Source organism: Lichtheimia ornata (genome assembly GCF_029851405.1).
Source record: "Lichtheimia ornata isolate CBS 291.66 chromosome Unknown scaffold00011, whole genome shotgun sequence".
NCBI lineage: Eukaryota > Fungi > Mucoromycota > Mucoromycetes > Mucorales > Lichtheimiaceae > Lichtheimia > Lichtheimia ornata.
Window position 1 is genome coordinate 502,137 of NW_026695331.1, and position 12,626 is coordinate 514,762.

General features: G+C 43.8%; 6 protein-coding genes across 6 annotated transcripts; 2 read left to right on the forward strand and 4 right to left on the reverse strand.

Annotated features, from left to right (window-relative positions):
- Nucleotides 1-395: 395 nt before the first annotated feature.
- On the reverse strand, nucleotides 396-1,581 carry O0I10_003517 (uncharacterized protein; the record flags this gene model as incomplete). The annotated part of the gene is made up of 2 exons (XM_058483587.1): nucleotides 396-1,391; nucleotides 1,453-1,581. The coding sequence occupies 2 exons, from the start codon at nucleotides 1,579-1,581 to the stop codon at nucleotides 396-398; spliced, it is 1,125 nt and encodes a 374-aa protein (XP_058345786.1).
- A 1,678-nt stretch (nucleotides 1,582-3,259) lies between these two features.
- Nucleotides 3,260-4,558, reverse strand: O0I10_003518 (uncharacterized protein; the record flags this gene model as incomplete). Its single annotated transcript, XM_058483588.1, has 2 exons — nucleotides 3,260-4,255; nucleotides 4,310-4,558. 2 exons carry the CDS (start codon nucleotides 4,556-4,558, stop codon nucleotides 3,260-3,262), a joined length of 1,245 nt encoding a protein of 414 aa, XP_058345787.1.
- A 552-nt stretch (nucleotides 4,559-5,110) lies between these two features.
- O0I10_003519 (uncharacterized protein) lies at nucleotides 5,111-5,824 on the reverse strand (the record flags this gene model as incomplete). Its single annotated transcript, XM_058483589.1, has 1 exon — nucleotides 5,111-5,824. One exon carries the CDS (start codon nucleotides 5,822-5,824, stop codon nucleotides 5,111-5,113), a length of 714 nt encoding a protein of 237 aa, XP_058345788.1.
- A 663-nt stretch (nucleotides 5,825-6,487) lies between these two features.
- On the forward strand, nucleotides 6,488-8,286 carry O0I10_003520 (uncharacterized protein; the record flags this gene model as incomplete). The annotated part of the gene is made up of 2 exons (XM_058483590.1): nucleotides 6,488-6,785; nucleotides 6,860-8,286. The coding sequence occupies 2 exons, from the start codon at nucleotides 6,488-6,490 to the stop codon at nucleotides 8,284-8,286; spliced, it is 1,725 nt and encodes a 574-aa protein (XP_058345789.1).
- A 475-nt stretch (nucleotides 8,287-8,761) lies between these two features.
- Nucleotides 8,762-10,894, forward strand: O0I10_003521 (uncharacterized protein; the record flags this gene model as incomplete). The annotated part of the gene is made up of 4 exons (XM_058483591.1): nucleotides 8,762-8,769; nucleotides 8,867-9,064; nucleotides 9,130-9,329; nucleotides 9,387-10,894. The coding sequence occupies 4 exons, from the start codon at nucleotides 8,762-8,764 to the stop codon at nucleotides 10,892-10,894; spliced, it is 1,914 nt and encodes a 637-aa protein (XP_058345790.1).
- A 357-nt stretch (nucleotides 10,895-11,251) lies between these two features.
- Nucleotides 11,252-11,977, reverse strand: O0I10_003522 (uncharacterized protein; the record flags this gene model as incomplete). Its single annotated transcript, XM_058483592.1, has 2 exons — nucleotides 11,252-11,712; nucleotides 11,764-11,977. 2 exons carry the CDS (start codon nucleotides 11,975-11,977, stop codon nucleotides 11,252-11,254), a joined length of 675 nt encoding a protein of 224 aa, XP_058345791.1.
- Between the last annotated feature and the right edge of the window lie 649 nt (nucleotides 11,978-12,626).

A 12,626-nucleotide genomic window follows, 5' to 3' on the forward strand; every position in this document is an offset into this window, starting at 1 on the left:
ACGCCATCCACCTTTCCATTGACAAAGTGATGATGTCAAACCATTCTTTGCCACCAAATCCGATTGATATCATGCCAAGAATGAACACATGTCCAAATAGATCACGCTTATCATCGCCGTTTATGCAATGTGTTATGTAAACGAGCTTTTTAATTAGATTTCCTTTTTTACAAAAAGAGTATGCTTTGGGATGTTGGTGTTTAGAACAAAAGGATATATACATAAAAAAGTGTGGGGGGGGAGGAGAGGGACAGCAAAGAAGAGAAAAAACTAGTACATATACAAAAATGTCGTTACATGTGAGTCAATGGGGGATTGTTTGTGTTATGGAGATATGAGTTGTTTGTGTGTTGTGTGTTGTGTGTGCTGCAACAACAATGGAAGAGGGACTATCCTCAGGCGACCCAATCTGATGGTGCAGCTGCTGCAGCTGGGCGTTGGAATGACTCTGGAACAGGAAGTGTGTGTTGACGAAATGCATGAAGTTGTACGCCCATGTGGGGAGAATCGAACTTGACGACTGATTTTGCATGGAACTTGCCAAAGCCTTGGATTGCTTCGTACTCATCAGGGGTCACATCCACCACGGGTGTAGCAGTATCGTCATTATCTTCATCGGATGTAGCACCACCACTGCTACTACTACGCTCCTGCCAATGATCAATGGGTGTTTGCAAATCAATCAAAGATAAGCGTCGTTTGGGAGGAGGTTGTGGTGATGAAGAAGGTGTTGATTGGTTATCTTGTTGTTGCTTTGTTGGACTAGATTGGCGATAAGAAGTAGGGCTTGGATAACGGAATTGTGACCAATAATCATTGGTTGTAGCAGTAGCAGTAGAAGGATGATGATGATATTGCCACATTTCATTTTGATGACCATAATTCCATGAGGGACGTCTCGAAGATGCACTTGACGATACACCACCTTCAGGTTGAGCAAAGTAATCGGTCAAGCTGGTATGTCCAGTGGGTGAATAAGGTGATAACAAGGGTCCACTTCCCCCTTGCCATGCTGGGTGCCAGTTGGGTTGTTGTGTGGGTGGTGGCGGAGGAAGTGTCATCATTGGAGAAGGTGGCGAAGCAAGTGAAGAAGACGATGCTCCATACTTGGGTGGTGATCGTAATGGATCGTCATGTGGACGTGAGGGGGGAGGTAATGTGCGGCTTTGTAACATGGTAGCATTGACATGAGCCTCATTGTGGGTGGGTGGTGAAGAAGCCAAAGAAGGTGGCGTGGTAGTGGAAGTAGTGGTGGTAGTAGTAGTACGAGTGCTAGGCCCCTTGTCATTGTTCTTCTTCTTTTGACGGTCATGAGTATGCGTATGCTGCATCATATTGTCAAAACGACTAAACATCCGTTCACATCCCGGCACAATGCACTTGAAAGGTTTCTATTATGAATGATTAATACAATGATTGAAGGAGGGGAGGCAAATGTCAAAATAAACGTACCTCTCCAGTATGTTTACGTGCATGGCGTGCAAGATGTTCGCTACGAGTGAACACCATGTTACAGTCACCAAAGCCCGTACAGCGAAAGAGTTTTGGTTCAGAACGACGAGAACGCTTTTTTTGTGGCATGAGTAATGGATGATGGGAAGAAAAAGTAAAAGAGAGAAAAAGAGAGATGCAGTGGAATTTATTTCTTTCTTATCAACCACATATGCACATACGCACACACACACACACAATCGGATGATCAGGGCTCAAAACAACAGCAATGAAGGGTTCTGCATGAGTTTTGTCTCACGCCGTGTTTCACGTACATGGAAAAGTCAGTGACGAAAGACATACGACATCTTTGGCCATGATCTTTCCATTTCCCCCTCCAGGGACATTAGAGAGGATTCAGGGGGAGTAAAGTAACAATGAAATCATCATATACATCGTATCAGCTTTTCGTAATAGTCTTTTGTCTACTTGTTAAAGATCGAGTCATTCACTGTCTTACCCATTGGCGGGGTATCATGCATACTTTTCTGTCAGCTTCGCTAAAAAAGGACTCGCCGCGTCTAGCCCGCCATCGATCTTTCAAGGGGTCGGTGAAACCCGGTAAATCAGCTCACAGTATCATCGTCGCCTGCATAGCCTTGGCTCCAAAACAAGTCAATCGACCGAAGGGTAATGGGTAGGTGTTATATCGCTATCCTTCTCACTATCCCACGCCCTGATCGCTTGTGGACGTATCAAGTCATGTCCAAAGGTCAACACGGACCGTGCGCAAAAGATAGTTGACAAAACAGTCGTAGTGCATGTCATTTCGCGCGATTTTTGTTTTGCATGGATTGACGATTTACCATCACGCAAAAAGGTGGTCCTTGCTGTTTGTCATTGACAATGAACAAAGATTTTTTTGAAACATAAAACATGAAAATACATCCAAACTGGTATCATTGTTCCTTTCATATGGATACGTTTACCGAAACACTTGTCAACCCCTGCATGGATCATCATTGCTTACTAGATGATGTGCACCCCATTGTTGGTCTTTTTCTTTGGTATGTAGTGACCACATTGCTTTTTCTGCAGCAGCAGCGGATTTCACTTTATAACAACCCTGCCATCTTCCGCGTGGGTCGCCGCATGACATACGCTCCGTCGCTATTATCCGGAGAATATCAAACAGCCAAAGTAGAAGAGAAAAAAAAACAAATTCCCGCCCTGAAACTCGGGCCTATCTCTTGATCAAGAAAAGCACAACAAAGGCATCACTTTGAACGATTGTCGTTGGTGCAATTTTGGATTGACTTGTAGGAACACAACAATGCGCCTTTTTTGCTCATGAAAATGGTGACATATTACTCATAGCTGAGAAAACTTGACAAGTGCACACGACAGCTGCCTTTTTTTCCCTGGTAAACCGAAATTGGGATTAAGCTTACACGATGCTGACAGCTCGTATTCCATGCGTTTGATGCGTGTGCGGGATCAAATGCGTGGGTTCTATCCAAATTCAATCCTTAATCCGTTATCCCATGCTCGCGTAATTTATCATCTACTAAACAGCCGATCGAGATTATGGCATTTCATACCCACACGCACTCGTAACCAAATATATACAATTTATTTATTCCTCATGCATCTCTTTATCCTTATGTATTGACTCATTCATGATAACGTGTAGGATGATCTTGCTTGTATGCGTGTAAGAGAGAGAGAGAGAGAGAGAGAGAGAAAGAAAGACAAGGGAAAAGCGTCAATCCCAAGCTGTTTATTGTACGAGTGTGAATGATGGGCTGGGCACGGACATCTCTGTGTATCATGAGAGTCCCATGTAGGGTGCCAGAATACTGGGAATGTCTTCATTTGTAGCACCGACTTTTCGCAATTGTTGACTCACGCGTTGCATCCATTCGGTTACTTTTCTTCTAGGAAACACGTTTGGGAAGAAAATGGAAAAGCACACACCGAGCCACGGAGACCAGTCATCGAGATGAATTGGGTGACGATCCAAATGCAATTGTTCAGGGTGATAGTGTAGCCGACGCCAGAATTTGAGCACAGTGTACCATGTGGGCCGGTCCTGTGGATTCGTCGTCGTCGTCGTCTCATCATGGCTCATCCGATAATAGAAAGGGTTCTCAAAGCGCTCAATATATAGACCAATCAGCGCATCCAATCCATCCACATCCTTCTTATCGCGTATCTGGCCATACATCATGTACAGCACAAACACTTGTCGCCAATCCAATTGTATGCTGTCATCATCCAGAATGCTCATATCACCACATAACACACGCCATATCCGTTGCTGATAAGGTGTGAATCGATCAAAATGGCCTGATTGTACAAGTTGGTCTAATCGTTCTTTGTGCATGATGCGTAACTCCTTGAATGGTGCTGGGGATGATGCAATCATGTATGCTAATTCATTGTCTTTTGCTGGTCCATGGGTTGCGGCATTGGCTGCTCCTTGTAGGCTACCATACGTCAAATAAATAAAGATGGGCGCATAGGGATCATCGTGATTGTGCAAAGAAGCGTATTCTGCTGCTGTATCAGCTCGTATAGAAACATAATCGAGAAGCCAATTCCTGAAATGCCGTAATCGTTGCTCCTCGCTGTTTGGCTGGGGATCGAATAAGAGCGTACACAATTGCCATGCGATTTGATCATTGTCGGGTAGCTGTTCAAAGCCGGGTATCGAGACAATCGATGTCCATCGCTTAGTAGATCGTGCACATAGTCGACCATGTTCATCCAATGTTGCTTCTTCTGTCATCTTCTTCAATAGTCCAATATATAACCGTTTCAGCTAATAGGCCGTGTTAGCCTTTACTCGTCTTCTCTCGGTAGTGTTCTTATATACCTCTTCTCGTCGTTCACGAAGTTTGTTTAACATGGTAACACCATCGCATTCTACCTTTGAAGACACGGGTGTTGCTTGCAATGCGTGTTCACGATCGTCTTGTCTTTGAAAAAAGTTGTCCTTTCCACTACTTGATGGGGAATCAGGCTTGCCGTTTGTATGGAATGTCTTTGGAAACTTCCCAGGAGGATCTCGTTCATAGGATTCGCTAGTCAATGGTCGTTTACTGCTGCTTGCACTGGCAATCATGGATGTGTAAGACTCGCGATCGGGTGTGTGTATAGGTGGGGTGTGTGGTATTGTCGGCGAAAGGGAATGATACGAATCAACGAGCCAATGGCTTACTCCTCTAATGGTAGCAGCATCCTCACCCCCGGCATATTCCCATTCTCATACACCATCTATCCAATAAACATTATACATCATGTGTACGCGTAGTTGGACTATTGGATCTTAAATAGGGTATACGAAGGGATGGTGGTAGTGAGATTGCTCCATTACATAGCACGTAGTTGGTTGCCAAGGAGACGCATCATACAAGGTGTTGCTGCATACGGGCTGTTTGTAGTTTTGATCATCGTATAAAGGGCTTCATCAATCAATGATATGAAAGAACAATCAATCATGGTAAGACAATCAACCCTCTTGTTTTATTATGTCGAGCTGGTAATATCAACTTGAAAGTGTACAATGAGCGAATCCAAGACAAAGAAATGTAAGGTTTACAATGGTATACAAATGCATCTATATTTCCAACCATCATCAATATAATACAAGACTATATAACTCTTCTAGTTATCTTCATGATACAGCATTGGATGAAGAAGGGGGAAGCCGTAATGATGATTCGTTGAGTTTGATGGTCATCCCATCATACATCAATACAGGTTCTTGTGTAATTCCATCCGCATTGTACTCTGTGACAACCATCAAGCCTTGAAGAACGTCATCAGCTGCAGCATTAAAGAGAAGCGATTGTACCGATGTATCCTTGATCCTTGCCAATCCAAGTGGTACATTGCTTCCCATAAAGTGTTCAGTGACTTCACGTGTAAACGGCCGTACACCAGCGAGGATCCCAATCGTATCTCGAGTCGAGTCATTTGCAAGCACCACAGCACCAACGAGTGATCGAATATGGTCTGGTGTACATCCACTTTTGATATTCTTGCACTGTACAATAACACAAGGGGGTGTTGACGACGACGTTGATAGCGTCCTCTCTTTGCCTTTTATGCCATGGTTGATTATCGTCTCGATGGGCCATTCACCATACAGATCCACGCCACGATCACTTCTGCCACCTGTACGACGTAGTTGCATACCCATGCCCTTTTGTAACGCCTCGCATGTCTGCCATTCAAACAAGGTGCCTCGAAAAGTAGACGTTGTTTGGTCTTTGCCTTGGGATGTCTTTAGGAATGAAGCAAGATCCGTGATAGCCGAAGTCGATTTGCATCGTGAGTTGGGTATAAGAAGACGACGGCAAACAAGTGCTTGAGAAAGGAGTTTCATTGGCAACTACAATGTAAGGATCCAAGTGCCCCTCCCCTTTCAAATTTCTGTAACTCAATTGTAGTAGTGGTAGCTATGATACGGTGACCCATCCCTTTTGACAGCACAGCAACGTCATCTCTACTTGAGTATACTTGTCCTACCGATACTACCATCTTTTTCTCACAGTACTACAATGCCTATGATGATGATGAAAGGGCAGCTTTTATATAGATACCCATTTGCCGCAATAAACAACCTCTCTAATTTTCCTATCTGCAATCATGATGACGCTTGAAAACAAACAAAGTTGATACCAAACATGCATTACACGCACATCGCATCACGTCTATTATCGTTTCAGGGATAGCTGTATCCCGTGATGATGCCGCAAGTAAAGTTCATTTTGTACTATCATGCAGGAGTAGCAACAAGCTTAAAGGAACACGGCTTGCTTTGATTACGATGACTATCCCTCTTGTAATGCTATTACAGCGTGTCGATATTGAAGCTGTTACGAGGATGATGATGACTTTAATTTTGTCCTCGTGAATGAGGATGGTCCATTGTTCTCTTTCTCTTTTGTCTCACGGTACGTTGCACAGCAATCCTGCGTTTATACATACACACGCGCCTTCTTTTCCTTCCTTCTTTTTCTCTCACTCTCTTTATCCTTATCTCCTTATGCCCGCATTGCACTCATTGCCACCAGAGATTATCACCAACATTGTCTCGCAATTGGATCGCAACGATTGCATTACTTGCATTGGCGTGTGTCAGCAATGGCGACGAGCTATTCCACCTTGTGCAGCCAATTTATGGGCCAATGTTTCCATCGCTACCAACGCCGACGATACCCTTAATCACATTCGATACTTTGCGCCTCATTTACGATCCGTCACCTTGCTCTCTAACTTTGGCGAGAGTCGACTCTATGATGCATTAACCAAGCTACAGGAATGCCATCGCATGGATCGATTAAGTAAGCCCACAAAAGCAAAAAAGGTGTAGGGATGATGATCACGATACTGATGATGATGATATTGTCACATGTAGAAATGCAGCTCGCTTCTCAGATGAAACACCCAGAAAAGCTTATCGAGCTCTTGCGTGCATTATCCAAAAAGATGCATCACCAACATCATCGGCTGCATACACTTGAACTACACAGTACACGACCATTGCCATCACTCCCCCACATCATTGCTGCGTGTCCTGATGTTACACAATTGTCATATGCAGTAATGCCCTTTTCAGTGGCATATCGACCCAAACTTTTACCAATGGATACGGGTGATCACGTTGGATTAACGACATTACGCATTGATACCAAAGAGACATCGTTTGATTTGTACGCCATTTTACAACATTGTCCATCACTTTTGCGCCTCAAAGTGAATCTCATGGTTCAACTCGATTATCATGCCATCCTAAAGGCTTGTCCATCCATTCAAGTTATTCACAGCGGCCCATTCAACATGTTGTACGATTACGATACCCAGCCATATTATTATCAGCAGAGCAAGGATGGTGATGATGATGATGATCCATGTTATGGAGTGCGACATTTAGTGTTACATGAATATCGCCAAGATCGGATCAAGAATCTCGCCACACTCGATTTTATTCTTGAGCAACATACCACATTAGAGCTACTTCATCTGGAATTGGAGGGATTGATTCATACGGATTGGGATCATCTGGTGTCAAGGTTACCGCGTCATACGTTTCATCGACTCAAGACATTGTGCTGCCGATCACTCTATGGTTGCAGAGGTAGACATATTGCTGCATTGATCACGGCATGTCCCAATTTGGAGCACCTTCATCTATGTCGCATGCATCAATTGGATCCACCTGTATGGCGATCGCTATTGTCATTGAGATCCTTGAGAAAACTGGAATTGTGTATTGAGAACCCTGATGTGCTCATGGATCAACAAGACCAACAGGCTGCTGCAGCTCGACATCATCAACATGTTGTATCAGGGGGGATTCTACCATGGTTCTTTCAAACAATAAGCCGACCAAATACCCCATCATTGCGATACCTATCACTATCAAGCATGGGTTCATTGTTGATTGACTCTGCTGTATTACTTGCAGTGGCATCCATAAGGACCTTGGAGGATCTTACATTGGAAGGTGTGGAGAGGATGCTTGTACCACCCCAAGTCATGGCTCAATTCTTGACACGCCTGCAGCAACATGGCACACTGGAGCACCTCGCATTGATACGCGTCACGTGTATGGATATTGGGATGTTGGATATTCTTTTTGGGATGAGCCATCTCAAGACACTCAAGATGGACAAGTGCAAATCATTGACTGCCGAGGTATTGGAACAATGGCTGGAGGTGGAGGATGGTAGGACGTGGAACAACAATGTGGAGAAGAAGAAGATGAGTGGCAATACCCCAAGTAGACGTCCCTTATTTTTACACGAGATCAAGGTGGATGATCGTATCATTGCTAGTAGATGATTCAAAGTGGATGGAGGTTTAAAGATACCATTGTTGTAATAAATGAAACTTGTATTGCGGCTTTGATCCGCTTTACTTTGGTTTGTCAAAAAAGACGGGCGGTGTGTAACGATCACTTATTCGGAGTCGCTCTTACTGCAGATTTTTTCACTCAAAAACTTTTCTGGCAGTGGGCCTATTTCCCTTCCTCCCTTTTTACTTCTTTGAACAAGTTCTGTTCAACTCGTCTTGACAAGATATCAATAGCAACTTGATTGCTCGAGTCAATACGTAGTTTGTAACTCTTGAACCTTGTCTTCCACCATACCCGCTTGTTCGTTTATTACTTTACTCGCTTCAACCACACCCACACGCGTTCAATATATACTCTCACTCACTCACATCCACTGATACACACACGCACACACAACACACGCTTTGTACATAACAACACACACACACGCTCACACTCTCTCTATATAATACTTTAAACATCATGGGAGGGTAAGTCAAAGTCTTTTACACACGCGTGTATTTGTTTATGGGAAGGGAAGAAAAAAAATTTGACACTGACTCTTCCCTCGATCACGACCTTTTCCAGAATCACGGTTGCACATCAACAAGAAACCAACGACTCATTCGCTGCTTATGCATCCACTCGACGAAAATCACATGCGGAAGCACCTGTTGTTACTGAAGACGAGATTGCAAAGCTATTGTCGAATGGCAGCAGCACCACCACCACGCCAGGTCACAATATGGAAGATTTGACTGGTGAAGTCCAAGATCTCATGATGAGGTGTGTTGCTTGTGTAAACTTCATCTAGACAAATAAGGCCATTAACAAAAGGATCGTGCTGTTAGAGAATCAATGGCTTCTTGGTTACAGCCTTGGACAACAACGACTACAACGCATGCTGATGATGACAATAACGTCGCCAATGAAGCACATGCTGCTCTTAGTGGATTCGATGCACATCAACTCTCGCTTCATCTTGAAAACTTGTTTAGTCAAGGCGATTTGACTGAAATGCCATCACCCTTTTATGACGAAATGATGTTTGGTAAGGATTGGATACATGTGCCGTATAGTTTATGATACTAACATGGATAATCCTTAGTGGCTGATGATACATCGATCAACATGAGTGCACAACCTTCGATTGAATCAACACCTGTTGGCAGTCCTCAAGTTGAAATCGTCGAAGAGGAAGAGGAAGAGGAAATCACTGTGCAAGATGATGAGGATGAACCCGTAGTGGTACCTGCTATGGTTGAGATGCCTGTTGCTACCATTCAAGAAGAGCCATCAATGCCTATCAACAACCTCAAACGTCGACGATCATCCATGTTGAGCAGCGAAGAAGAGGATAGCACTGATGATTCATCCGATGATGATTCTTCTGATTCAGAGGATGAGAATACGGTGATCCCTACTACCGTCGCCAACCTTGGTAGCCGATATTGGTCTTCGTCCGATGAATCAGAGTCTGAATCAGAATCATTTCCTACCGCATCAACAGCTGCATCCACACCACACAAGCGCAGGTCGCGTCCAGCTTCGCCTACAGCTTCATGCTCAGCCTATGCATACATGCACAAGCGACAAATTGAAGAAACCTTGCTCAACAAGATCAGTAACCAATTGCAACCTGAAAAGTTACCTGGTATCCTTGCCATCATTTCCAATGACAACGCTGGTCAAGCCAATGGCGAAGTTGAAATTGATCTCTCATGCTTGGCACGTGATCAATTAGTAAGGCTCTTGTCATATGTCGAAGCGTGTATTCTTGAACAGAGCGGCGGGCCGGCTGTGGATCTTGAGCAATACCTTGACAAGAAAGAAGAACAACAACCTTCGACTATCAACAAACCCTCCGTTGCCATGTTGGATGATTCTGAAGATGAAGATGAGATGCCAAAAAAGAAAAGACAACCTCGTCGACGTAACCCTTCAAGTAATGGTGGACGACGACGTCAACAAGGCGTCAAGGCACGATCCAGAAAGTCACGTCAAGAATTGACAGAAGATATTTTGGCGGATGATGAAAGTGCTGATGATCATGATGAGGATGATGTATTGCATTCTATGGGTGGTACATCCATGACGATGTCTCAAGGTCCTATTTCCATGGCTCAATTATCCAAGCGTCAAGCTCAAATTGAAAAGCAACAAGGCAAACAACGACGACGAAGCGCTGGTAGCAACAATGGTCGACGAGGTGGTGGTGGTGGTGGTGGCCGTAGTAAACGATCCAAAAAGAATGGTGATGATGATGCAGCCGCTGTGGTATCAACATCTGCTTTGGCCCATGCACAACAAGTGACAGATAGCATTGCTGTGACCCGACCTAAGCGAAGGACTGCTTTACACAAGCGACGTATCATGGAAGATCAATTTTATGGATCCGAGGAAACCGATGATGATCAACCTGAAGGCACATTGATTGTGTACAGCGATGAAAAGATGGATTTCAATGTCAAGGATAACCAAACCATTGTTCATGAAGCATCCCCTGTTTCAACACCCGTACCTACTTCACCATCATCGATCGCTCAAGTCTCCTTATCATCACCATCTGCCATTGAGGAGGAAGAGGAAGACGAGGAGATTGACATTATGCTTTAAAATGCATTCCACACAACACACACACACACGCGCATATACATATATATCACCCTCTCTGCCACTCATATATTCACATCATCTTTTCCCATATCATTCATATCCTCGCCCTTGTAATTTTTGTTCTCTCTCTCTCTCTCTCTCTCTCTCTCTCTCTCTCTCTTTCTCACGCACACACTCTTATCTCTCATCCTCTTAACCATATTGCATCAACATGTGTATTCTCTCGTGTCTGTATCATTTTTCCATATCTTGCCTGTATACGAAAAAGATTAAAAGTTTTCTCTTATATTATCCTAATACAAATTCAATGACTTTGTTTTCAATGGAATTGCGCTTGACTTTTTATTATTAAAGGTCTTAGGGGCAAAAAGTAACAGTGTAGCCATTGGAGCGGCAGCCAAAGGTGCTATCAGCATCATCATAAGCGTATGAATAAGCATCGGAACATCCACTCTTGAAATGACGAGCGTACTTGCTAGCAGCACACTTGTCGGGACCATTGTAGCTACCAGTGCAGCAGAATTCATCGGTACCAAAGGCAGCACAAGCACTCTTACAGGCACCACCTTCCGATTCCAGACCAGCTGGGCATGAGGGAAGTGTGGAGCAAGTAGCAGCACCACAATCATACTTTCCAAATTCGCCTTGGTCCTTGTAGTTGGGCTTAATCTTGACCGGCAAGTTGAAACCATCCACAAAGGAGATGTCGTAAAAATCAACACCTTGGAAACCGCTGAACTTGAACTCGGCCAGCGAGACAGGTGATCCATAATGGTCACACTTTTTGGGATCCTTGGGACCACAAGCCCAGAAACGACCTTTAAAAGATATCAATACATGTTCTTTTTACTATAAGGGTGGTCACTTACCAGCCCAAGAAGCATCTACATTGACGGTCTTGGAAGCACCAGATGACAACTTGTACGACGTATCAGTGTTGCCATGGCCATTGGTAAGCTTGTACACATCCAAATCCACATCACAATGGTTCTTGATGGTGACACCAACATTTGATCGTGCACTAGGAGCAGCAAGGCTAACGCCAGCGAGAGCCAAAGCAGACAATAACGACAATTGGACCATAATGAATGTGAAATAAAAGAATGTGTCAAAAAGAGAGAGAGAGAGAGAGAAAGAAAAAAACAACATCAGATGAATCCTCCTTTTAAGCACCAAGAAAAACACGACGCAGATACATGTACCTGTGATTTTTGATTGGGTTCGTTTCTCATAATACAAAGTGGGCGGGTGTATCATCCTCTGGAAGATGTTGAAAAAAAAGCACACGCTTTGCGGCGCTTCAATGCAAAAAAGGTCTCGCGTGGGATATGTGCACCTGCATGCACTCCTATGTGTCATGTACCTGGAATCAATAGAAAACAGGTACCCGATCCTAATGGGAGGGTCGAATTCTGCAATCAACATAGAAAAATGAACCCCAATGGCATTTCACCCTTGTCATTGTTCTATTACAATGCTCCCCACACCTTTGGGCTCTCGAGCCACACCTTTGTGTATGCACACCAAAAGCGGTATGGTAACAATAAACTCTGCATTATTGTCATTGTCAGCCATTCATTGTTGTGTCATGGGGCAATTTATGTAAAAGACGTTTATTATGGCTCCTGTATACATTTAACATCTCTAAAGTAATCATTGTCTCAAATCACTGATCCCATCTTTTTTCAATCAACCCTTGTTTCATTCGATGGATAAAATAGAAAAGGGTCTG